General features: G+C 46.3%; 1 protein-coding gene across 1 annotated transcript; it reads left to right on the forward strand.

The window, feature by feature from the left end:
• Window positions 1–7863: 7863 nt before the first annotated feature.
• LOC129499466 (chymase) lies at window positions 7864–10812 on the forward strand. Its single transcript, XM_055309208.1, has 5 exons — window positions 7864–7947; window positions 8609–8759; window positions 9459–9594; window positions 9833–10087; window positions 10484–10812. The coding sequence occupies exons 1-5, from the start codon at window positions 7890–7892 to the stop codon at window positions 10631–10633; spliced, it is 750 nt and encodes a 249-aa protein (XP_055165183.1). The 5' UTR covers window positions 7864–7889; the 3' UTR covers window positions 10634–10812.
• The last annotated feature ends 456 nt before the right edge of the window (window positions 10813–11268 follow it).

Below are 11268 nucleotides of genomic sequence, written 5' to 3' on the forward strand. Positions count from 1 at the left end.
GTAAACATAAATGTAAAACTATGAAACTGTTAGGAAAAAAATAGAGAATCTTCATGATCTGGAGTTAAGCAAAAAATTCTAAGGCATGACACCAGAAGTACAATCCATAAAAGAAGGTATCGACTTCTTTTGGACTCATCGGTATTTAGAAACTTTTGTACTACGGAAGGTATCTGTTAATAGAATGAAACGACAAGCTACAGACTGAAAGAAAATATTTGGAAATCACAAGGCTGACAAATGACTGGTATCCAGAATGTAAAAAGTACTGACAAAACTCACCAGGAGGAAAACAAAAACCCAGTTAGAATATGGGCAAAAGGCATGAGCACACTTCACCCAAGAGGATTTATGGGTGGCAAATAAACACTTGAAAATGTTCAACTTCATTAGCCATCAGAAAAATGCAAATTAGAAACACAATAACACACTGCTACACACCTATTAGAATGGCTAAAATTAAAAATACTGAGGGTGCCTGGGTGGCTCAGTAGGTTAAGTGTCTGCCTTCAGTTCAGGTCATGATCTCAGGGTCCTGGGATGGAGCCCCACGTTGGGCTCCTTGCTCAGCAGGGAGTCTGCTTCTCCCTCTCCCTCTGCCTCTTCCCCCTCCCCCACTCATGTGCATGTGCTCTCTCTCTCTCTCTCTCTCTCTCTCTAATAAATAGCCTTTTTAAAAATACTGAATACCCAGGGCTTGCACAGATGTGGCCCAACACGAGCTCTCATCCATTGCTGGGGAGTGCAAAATGGTATGGCCACTTTAGAATATAGTTCAGCAGTTTCTTAGAAAATTAAATATACACTTATTATATGATCCAGAATCCTATGCCTGGCTATTTACCTTACAGAAATGAAAAGTTAAGTTCACATAAAAACCTGTCCACAAAAGTTTATAGCAACTCTATTCATAATTACAAAAACCTGGAAACAACCCAAACATCTTTCGGCAGAAACACCAGTGAAAACTCTCGGTGACACCTGGAGGGCTGGTCCTCCCCGGAGCCACCGGGGCTGTACACCACCTGTCTTTAGTCTCACATAACTTCCCTTCACGCCTCCCCCAATAGCCTCACCAGAATCTGCCTGTAGCTGAGCAGCATTTGCCACTCAAGGAAAAAAGGAGGGGCACCTGGGTGGCTCAGTGGGTTAAGCATCTGCCTTCGGCTCAAGTCATGATCCCCAGGTCTGGGATGGAGCCTCTCATCGGGCTCCCTGCTCAGTGAGAAGTCTGCTTCTCCCTCTCCCCCTGTCAGCCCCTCCCCCTGCTTCTGTGCATGCTCTCTCTCTCTCTCTCCCCCTGTCAAATAAATAACTAAAATCTTTTCAAAGAATTAAATTAATAAAAGGAACTAAAGGAATCTCCTTGCAACTAAGAACATAGGATGTAGAGAAAAAACAAGACAAATGAGACATCCTCAACATAGAATGGCAATCCCGGTAGAAGGAGGATAGCAGGCCACTCTAGGACTATCAGAAGGCAAGTCACTCCGAATCCAGGAATGATACCCCAACAGCATGGCCCACAGGAAGCAGCAGTAGAGACTGTGCGGAGCCTGGCGGAGCGTGGCTGAGCCTCTAGGTGCTGACTCCCCCATCGGCAACAACCACAGAGCAAATGAGCATCGTGTGGACCCCTGGAATGGAAATAACTATTGTTGCCAGTCTCTCCCACAGCTCAACCAGAAAAGGTAAGGCCACCAGAGCCACAGTGTTAATTTGGAGATGCAGAAGATGATGGCCTACCTGACCGATGCTGAGAGCGATGGGGGAGTGGTAGCATCACAGGGACCAGGAGAAACTGGCAGGGGAAAAGGGGTTGCCCAAACTCATGAGAAGGGGCACTTCTCAAACCCCAGTCTGTCGCCAAAATGGTAAATGGAAAAGAGGCACAGCAGAAGGAAATCCAGAAAAAACGCAACCTTGAGTGGGGAGTGGTTCTTGCTGAAGAGCCTGTATGAGGCCATGAGACATATTCTGGCAAATCCAAAACTTAGGGTCACTCCCAGGACCTCTCCATTCATCATGCTCTGTCCACTAAAAAAGGTCATGATCATTCAAAAAGGAAGTAGCATGTTAGAGGAGTCGAGGTCAGGGTATAGTAGACTAAATCAGCTTATATCCTTGCAAATTACTTTGCAGATATTGAATGTAGACTAGCAGCAGTTAAATTGAGAAAACCTTGGTTATTTGGAAACATCACCTAGAGAAGGAGGTAGGGCTTATTGCCAGAGCAAGTGCAGTGAGCTCCAGCCTGCTTCAGGAAAATGTGGCCATGCTGTAAATGATATACTACTTTTCCTGTCCCATGGCACTGCTAGTCAGTCGGATGCAAGACGGCACAAGCCCGTACAATCAGTTGTCCCTCTCCATAGTATTTCTTATAAGAGACATCAACAGGTGTGAAAATTTACAGCCATTGTATCCCTTCCTGGCAACTGGAGGGTTAAAACCACTCTTGGTCACATGCTCAATCAAGACAGACACAGCTAACACTCGAAGAACAAGGTTAAGAAACAACCTGGCAGGGATCCCTGGGTGGCCCAGCGGTTTAGCGCCTGCCTTGGGCCTAGGGTGTGATCCTGGGGTCCCGGGATCGAGTCCCACATCAGGCTCCCTGCATGGAGCCTGCTTCTCCCTCTGCCTGTGTCTCTGCCTCTTTCTCTTTGTGTCTCTCATGAATAAATAAATAAGTAAAAACTTTAAAAAAAAAAAAGAAAGAAAGAAAAAGAAACAACCTGGCAGGGGCACCCGGGTGGCTCAGTGGTTGAGCATTTGCCTTTGGCTAGGTCGTGATCCCGAGGTCCTGGGATGGGGTCCAGCATCAGGCTCTCCAGAGGGAGCCTGCTTCTACCCTCAGCCTATGTCTCTGCCTCTCTGTGTCTCTCATGAATAAATAAAATCTTAAAAAAAAAAAAAAAGAAAGAAAGAACATGGCAGCTGAAAGTTCAAAGAATAAAACAAGACTATACAAAGCAGAATGTGACTGAAGTCTGGTAAATCTGATTAACCTGTACTATGTTTAGGGGGATTTAGAGGAAAAGATAAATAGCCTCCATGAGGACATTCACACCACCAACCCATCAAATGGCTACACGGCAGCACAAGATAATATAACACAAAGGGACAAAAATCAATGTTTCTTAAGGACAAACCATGTGGTATTTTTCATTTAACACCATATTTAATTCTCCCAAAACCCTGTTTCACATCATTCTTCATATTTTACAGGGGCATTTACTAAGTCTGAGAACTCCAGGAACTTTCCTAAGGTCAAACAGACACTTAAGTGGCAGAAGCTGGACTCAAGCTCTCCCATCGAACTGCAAAGCTGGTTGGATGCCTTGAATGTCAAAATGAATAAAGGCACAGGTGATCAATGCTTCAGGAACTCAGAGAAGAGATGATCCCTCGGCCTCATAGTGGCTAAGGAACACTGCCATCATTAAATGCCAGTGCTTTTATATCATCCCCAACGCCTTCCCTCCCACTAACCATGAATCTTAAGCAAGACTGTCCAACTTCTACTTTGCTATCCTTAGCAATGGGGAAATCGCTTAATTCCAGTGCCCACACATTCATGTTGTAGCAACAGATTATTAGCAAATTCTTCCTTATACAAAGTCAACATTTTCCTCAGATGCTGTGGAATCAGATATGGAGTCCACATTGCCAGAAACAATGGCAAACCACAACACAGGATTGTTCAAGAGAGGCCTCACAGTCTATTGGCTTGACTCAGACCCTGTAGGCAGCACCAGACACATGAACCATAACTAATTTTTCCCCAAAAACCAAACCCTCGGCCACTCACACTCATTAGAAAAATTAATTCCAATGGTGCCTGCTCCCCCAGTTTACACCTTTATAAATCAAATTGTATACCTACTCATCTGATTGACAGTCTCAGTCACAAGATTGGGGAAAGGAAGTTTACGGAATCCACCTTAGTTAGGAAAGCAAGAATCATAGTTGGGAGTTCCCTAACGTAAGAAGGATGTTCAAGACACTAAGGATCCACTACATGCATGGCAAATGTCTGCTACACTCCATCACTTGGCTGCCCAACATGAATGCACACTCCTTCTCCATACTTCACCTTCCTAAAACAAAAGTGCTCCCATTGAACGTAATCCTATCTCTTATACAAAGGAAAATGAGGTCAACTTCCCCCAGAACTGAAATAATCCAGTCTCAGCACCTACTGCTTTCAGCTCCAACTATAGGATCTCCAGGTGATACCCATTCCCCCTCTATTTAGTCAGCTCCCCCCACCAAATTGATATTCTATAGATCATGGGCTAACCCGAAGGTTCACCACCAACAGCATACGATATGTAAAATAGCAGGAGGAAGGTAGAGGAAGGAGAAAAAGGAAATTGGTTTGAATATTCAAATACACACAGGACAAAAAAAAATACACACAGGACAGAGCAAGGAAGAAAATATGGACAGAGAGTGGCCTCATTATTTCTGAAATTGGCCCTTGACCGGAGCTATACCTATTCCAGTCTCTTGCCCTCAGCCAATACAGGTGAAACAGAAGTTAAACGTTAGTGCACCTGAGCCTTGGGAACACCGTGGAACTATCACACTAGCCCTACCTCTCAAATTCTAACTCCAAGAGTGAAAACTAGAAATGCTTCATTTATTTACTCCTCTGATTTTGGGTGCAACTGATACAGGACTTCTGCAGGTCCAGATTCTCCTCTGTTCTGCTGATGGTAGAATGCCCAGAGTAAGGTTGCCATCTTTAGCAAATAAAAATGCAGGACTCCCAGATAAATCTGAATTTCAGATAAACAATTTATCTTATTTTGTCTCATTTAATATTGAGATATACTTATACCAAAATAAATGGTTTCTTGTTCATCTGAAATACAAACTTAACTGGGTATTCTGTATTTTTTAAAAGATTTTTATTTATTTATTTGTTTGTTTATTTATTTATTTATTTGATAGAGACAGAGAACACAAGCAAGAGGAGTGGCAGTCAGGACAGGGAGAAGCAGCTTGATGCGCGGGGAACCCAACACAGGGCTGAATCCTGGGATCATGACATGAGCCGAAGGCAGACGCTCAACCACTGAGCCACCAGGTGCCCCTTTGTATTTTTTAAAAGATTCATTTATTTATTTGAGAGAGGGAGAACGTGAGTGTGAGCAGGGAAAGGGGCAGAGGGAGAGAGAGAGAAAGTGAGAGAGAGAGAATCCTCAAGCAGACTTCCTGCTGAGCACAGAGCCTGATGCAGGGCTCTATTTCAGGACCTTTAGATCATGACCCAAGGAGAAACCAAGAGTCAGGGATCCCTGGGTGGCTCAATGGTTGAGCATCTGCCTTTGGCTCAGGGTGTGATCCCAGTCCGGGGATCAAGTCCCACATGGGGCTCCCTGTGAGGAGCCTGCTTCTCCCTATGTCTGTGTCTCTGCCTCTCTCTGTGTCTCTCATGAATAAATAAATAAAATCTTTAAAAAAAAAGAAACAAACAAACAAACAAACAAACCAAGAGTCAGCCCCTCAACCAACTGAGCCACCCAGGCACCCCTGGGCATTCTATATTTTATCTGGCAGATAAAGAGAATGAAAAATTAGTACAGGGATTCATCAGATGTCACAGATAGGTGTAAATATAACTATCCTACAGAGAAGCAGAGCTTGGGGCAACTGAGAACCTAACCAATACTTACTAAGGAACAGATCCCCCCAGTCACAAGCTCAAGCTAAGACCAAGGGCATAGTAGGATGATTTAGGGAAGGTATGTTTTCCCTGTGATTCCTTATCTCTGAATTAAATGGCTTCTGAATCTCCAAAAGAGTGGCACCTGGGTGGCTCAGTCAGTTAAGCATCTGCCTTTGACTCAGGTCATGACCCTGGGGTCCTGGGAGAAAGCTCCATGTCAGGCTCCCTGCTCAGCATGGAATCTGCTCCTCTGCAGCATCTCGTGATTGTTTCTCTCTCTCTCTCTCTCTCTCTCTCTCTGTCAAATAAATAAATAAAATATAATAAATCTTCAAGACAAATGACACTATGCCTGTTATCCATCTCTTCCCTGGACTCACTGCTCCTCCAACCTGGAGAAAACAACAGATATGTACTTGAAACCTAGTTACGACAGTTATGAGTTATATGATCTTGTTCATGTTAATGTGTCTGAGCCTCAATCCTACATTTGTAAAGTGACAGTAATGGTACTTCTTGGGGGAGGGCAGGATACCTGGGTGGCTCAGTGGTTTAGCCCCTGCCTTTGGCCCAGGGCGTGATCCTGGAGACCCGGGATCGAGTCCCACATCAGGCTCCCTGCATGGAGCCTGCTTCTCCCTCTGCCTGTGTCTCTGCCTCTTTCTATCTTTCTGTGTCTCTCATGAATAAATAAATAGGGGATCCCTGGGTGGCGCAGCGGTTTGGCGCCTGCCTTTGGCCCAGGGCGCGATCCTGGAGACCCGGGATCGAATCCCACATCAGGCTCCCGATGCATGGAGCCTGCTTCTCCCTCTGCCTGTGTCTCTGCCTCTTTCTCTCTGTGACTATCATAAATAAATAAATAAAAATTAAAAAAAAGAAATTTAAAAAAAAATAATAAATAAATAAATAAAATCTTAAAAAAAAAAAGGTACTTCTTGAGGTTATTGTGGAATAAAAGAGTAAAACCTCAGATACTGACATCTGTATACATTCTATTTCAGAAAAATAAGTTTGAATTATAATATGGGAGTAGAAAAGCCCAGGCTCCCAGAGCAAACCACTCTTCTACATGTACATCCCCACTAGTGGGACTCTGTTTCTCTTTGGTGGCAGAGCAGAGAGGGCTCTGGATTTGGAATCAGGAAAATCTATTTCTGAACATAATACTCAATAGCCAATCCATAAAACCGAGCTAATAATATCCACTTCATAGAGTCATTATGTAAATATATCTAAGAGTTGGGACAATAAATGATGCATAGGCTCTCAAAAAATGCTAATTCCAAGCCATTTACTCTTGTGATGATGTGTGTAAAGTCCTACCATAGGTTACGTTCCCTTCCTTCATCTACTCTCCAAGGATCTTTCTTATGCCAGTAAACATTTGGTTCAGAGGAAGCAAGAGATCCAGATGAATGTTTTTCAAATTGCAGGTAATCATCCTTTAAGTGGGGTGCTGTTCATATTTTAACGTGGAGTGGGATGGAATGAAATAGAAACTGAAAGCACTGCACTTGACAAGGATAAATTTTGTTTCCTGAAACTTGATTCATTTGTATGTGTGTACATTTGTGCTCATGTACTCACACAAACATATAAATGGACATTGGGTCCTTCTTCAAAATGCATTTCCTACTCTCGGCCATAAAAGTGCATATGTTTCGGGGCACCTGGGTGGCTCAGTGGTTGAACATCTGCCTTTGGCTCAGATCGTGATCCTGGAATCCTGGGATCGAGTCCCACATCTGGCTTCCTCTGAGAAGCCTGCCTTTCCCTCTGTCCATGTCTCTGCCTCTCTCTGTGCGTCTCTCATGAATAAATAAAATCTTTTTTAAAAAGTGCATATATTTCTGGATGTTCCACACAAGGACTCTCCCTACCCATATTTCTGAAGAGTCTTTAACAAACTGCCCTAACTGGGAAAGACATGATCCTTCCACCCCCTACGTCCCAGATAAGGCACCATGGTTGAAAGCTCATCCTGGAAGCCAGAACTTCGGGGTCAGGACTCCACTTCACCTCCAGCAAAACAGAGTGTAACTTGGAAGAAACATCTGATCAGAAAGATAGCCTAATATGGGAGAAGAAAAACATGACCACATAGTTCCTGTGGTTACCAGCCCAGCCCTTGGCTCATTGCTGGAGTTATAAAACCCAAGACCAGAAAATAGAAGCAGCATCTGCCCAGGGCAGCCTCACTGAGAAGATGCATTGTCTTCCTCTCACCCTGCTGCTCCTTCTCCTATGTTCCAGAGCAGAAGCTGGTGAGTCTTGGGATCCTTCCCCCTGGAAACGGCAGGATCAGCACCCCAAAACCAAGTTTAGTCTGAATATAGCTGACTCATAAACAAGGTGGCAGGATCTCTCTGTAGGAGTCCAGAGTGATGTTCCAATTGGGATATATCCACCCAATCTCTGTAGCCTGTGGTAGTTCCCAGGGACAAGGAACCCCACTGACTAGGGGAAAGCCCAGAACAGGTGAAAGGAAGAGGGATATCTTCTCACTGTGAGATACTGTGTAGAAGGCCCTAAGTTCTCTTTATCTTCTGAGCTTCGGGGCTACACTTTATCTGTGGCCATTCTGTGACGCTGCTCACACAACCTGTGGAGAAGGTCAAGACAAGAACCCGGGGAGCTTGCCCTACACGGTGACGAAGGAGCATTAAGGCCTGGGCAATTTTGGTGTAGGAGAAATCTGAGGTAGAAAATGCCTAAATGGCAACAGAGGCCAGATTGGCTGTTGTACCCAGAAGAAGGAATGAGAATTTATATGGGAGGTTGTGGGTGGGGAGACCAGATACTAAAGCATCCTGAGGGTGATGATGGGCCGAGCACAGGGTGAGGATGAGATTCAAAAGAAGCCCTCCCAACTCCAGCCCAGCCTACGCATTCTCTGTATTCAGGCCCAGGGGCTCTCTGTTCCAGAGGAGATCATCGGGGGCACAGAGTCCAAGCCACACTCCCGCCCTTACATGGCCCACCTGGAAATCCTCACTCTCCGGAATCACCTGGCGTCTTGTGGTGGTTTCCTGATAAGGCGGAACTTCGTACTGACGGCTGCTCACTGTGCAGGAAGGTGACACAACAGGGTCCTGTTTATCTCCAAAAGGGGGATAGGGTAGCAGGGTAGCAGTGAGGGATGCACACTTAGGCAGCCTGAGGAGGGGCTCCTGGGACTGGGAGAGGCAAGACTTGAATTTAAGGGAATTGGTCCCATAATTGATGGATGCCCTGATCTTCAATCACTGCGAGCTCAGCAACCCTACAAAGGAAAAGGAGCCCCTAACCAAGTGTCCCTCCTCTAAAAGTAACTCCCTTCTCCTCGACCCCAACATATGAGACATGTGACTTTCAGGCCACTTCCTCTCTGCCCTTTCCAAGAAAGCTGGCCTTTAGTTCTCAGGGACTTGACCCATCCTTTTCATGGGAGGCAGAGAACAGGGTCTACCAGGGAAACTCCACCACCTCCCCCTTTCCTCTGATATCTCTCAGAGGGCTGGCCCTCACATAAGGCCCCCTGAATTAGAAAGCACTAACCCTGCTCCTGGATCCCCCATGGGCGACTCGGTTCCCAGCAATTCCTGAGGGTCCTGGATATTGTCTCCATTTCCCTAGTGAAACCTAACCCCCCAAATGCCACATGTGGCCCAGGGAAAGGAGGGGTGGGTAGAGTCCAGTAACCCCTGTGATAGACTCCAGTCCTCAGTGGGCAGATCCCAGGAGGAACCCTAGACCATCACTGTTTCTCCTTGTCCTTCCTTCTCTCTCTCAACAGGTTCATAATGGTCACCCTTGGAGCCCATAACATACAAAAGAAAGAAGACACGTGGCAGAAGCTTGAGGTCATAAAACAATTCCCTCACCCAAAATATGATGACCTTACTATTCGCCATGACATCATGCTACTGAAGGTGATGACTTCTTTCTCCCCCTCCTCCACTTCCCATTCTCTTAGTTTTCTCTTTCAGGTCCCCAGTGCCCTGAAGTTTCCTCAACCTGCCTATGGACTCCAACCCCACCAAGTCCCACCCCACCCCCGGAGGGCTAGTTTTAATGTGAAACGGTTTGCCCTGTCCTCCCCCAATTTCCTCCACCTACCCTACCGCATCAGCCCTTTCTGGCACTGACAGCCCCTCCTGCCCTTCACAGTTGAAGGAGAAGGCCAACCTGACCCTGGCTGTGGGGACCCTCCCCCTCTCACCCCAGTTCAACTTCGTCCCACCTGGGAGAATGTGCCGGGTGGCTGGCTGGGGAAAAAGACAAGTGAATGGATCAGGCTCTGACACTCTGCAAGAGGTGAAGCTGAGGCTCATGGACCCCCAGGCCTGTAGACACTACATGGCTTTTGACCACAACCTCCAGCTGTGTGTTGGCAATCCCAGGAAGACAAAATCTGCATTTAAGGTAATCCTCCAACAAGGGTTCTTTTCCATAAATCACTGTTTGTTTGGGGTCCAGAATGTCTCCTGGAAGAAGAGGGGGTGGGTAGACTGTCAGGTGGCCACAGGGTTTCAGATCATAGGCCTATGGAACTGGAATCACCCCTCTCCAGATCTATCCCCCCACCCATGCAGACTCTAACCATCCCTCCAGGCTGCGGCACAGGGCACACAGGGTGGCAAGAAGGAAAGGGAGAAGGGGCATCACACTGAGACATATAACCCCATGAGGAGCCAGGGCTGCTGGGTCTGACCTGAGGTCTCACTGTGACTCGGAATTGGAACCCACAGGCAGAAGTGGATGACTTCTCTGCTGACCTTCTGTGCTCTCTCTCTCCCTCTTTCTCTCTCTGCCCCACAGGGAGATTCAGGGGGCCCTCTTCTGTGTGCTGGGGTAGCCCAGGGAATTGTGTCCTATGGGCAGAATGATGCAAAGCCCCCTGCTGTCTTCACCCGAATCTCCCACTACCGGCCCTGGATCAATAAGATTCTGAAGCAGAATAAAGCCTGAATGCAGCCTGGGCAAGCCTGAGGGGAAATCTGGAACCAGACCTGAGCAGGCTTTCTGTGCCACTTACTCTGGAGCTGCCTCTAGTCTCTACTGAGGCCCCACTACATCCCTCAGACCCAAGAGGGCTCCTCCGGGTCACAGAGTCCTCATTAAACCTCAATAAAGATCCAGCTTCCAGACTTGAGTGTGTGTCCTCTCTCTGACACTCCTTTCTCCTGGCACAAAGCAACCGGCCCCCAGCCTAAAGCAGCCTACAAGTTTGGAAGGAGTGGGAGTGGGGGTGGGTGGGGAATGTGAGAGACACAGAAACAGAGAGAAAACAATGAAGAAAAATTAGGGAAAGAGAGAGGGAATCCCTGAGGAGGCAGGATCCATATTTTCAACTTAAACAAGACATTACACCAGATCCTTACTATAATCATCAACTCTATACTAATTTGGATTTATCTCTAGTAAGATTCAGAATCACTAAGGTCAATGTGAATCACAAGCAAAGATATTAGATGTTTAGAGCAGCCCTGACCTCTCCACACTAGGTACCAGGAGTAGCACCTCTCTGCACTAAGTTATGCCAACCAGAAGTGTCTCAAGGCATCACCAAGTATTCCCCAAGGGTGCAGGGGAGCAGGAATCAT

Source organism: Nyctereutes procyonoides, unplaced genomic scaffold (genome assembly GCF_905146905.1).
Source record: "Nyctereutes procyonoides isolate TBG_1078 unplaced genomic scaffold, NYPRO_anot_genome, whole genome shotgun sequence".
Classification (NCBI taxonomy): domain Eukaryota; kingdom Metazoa; phylum Chordata; class Mammalia; order Carnivora; family Canidae; genus Nyctereutes; species Nyctereutes procyonoides.

What these genes read in the sequence shown, in the direction of transcription:
- LOC129499466 (XM_055309208.1), top strand. Translation starts at nt 7,890, where the DNA reads ATGCATTGTCTTCCTCTCACCCTGCTGCTCCTTCTCCTATGTTCCAGA. An exon ending in GCTGCTCACTGTGCAGGAAG is followed by an intron (nt 8,760 to 9,458) that starts GTGACACAACAG and finishes CTCTCTCAACAG; the next exon opens with GTTCATAATGGTCACCCTTG. An exon ending in ATGACATCATGCTACTGAAG is followed by an intron (nt 9,595 to 9,832) that starts GTGATGACTTCT and finishes TGCCCTTCACAG; the next exon opens with TTGAAGGAGAAGGCCAACCT.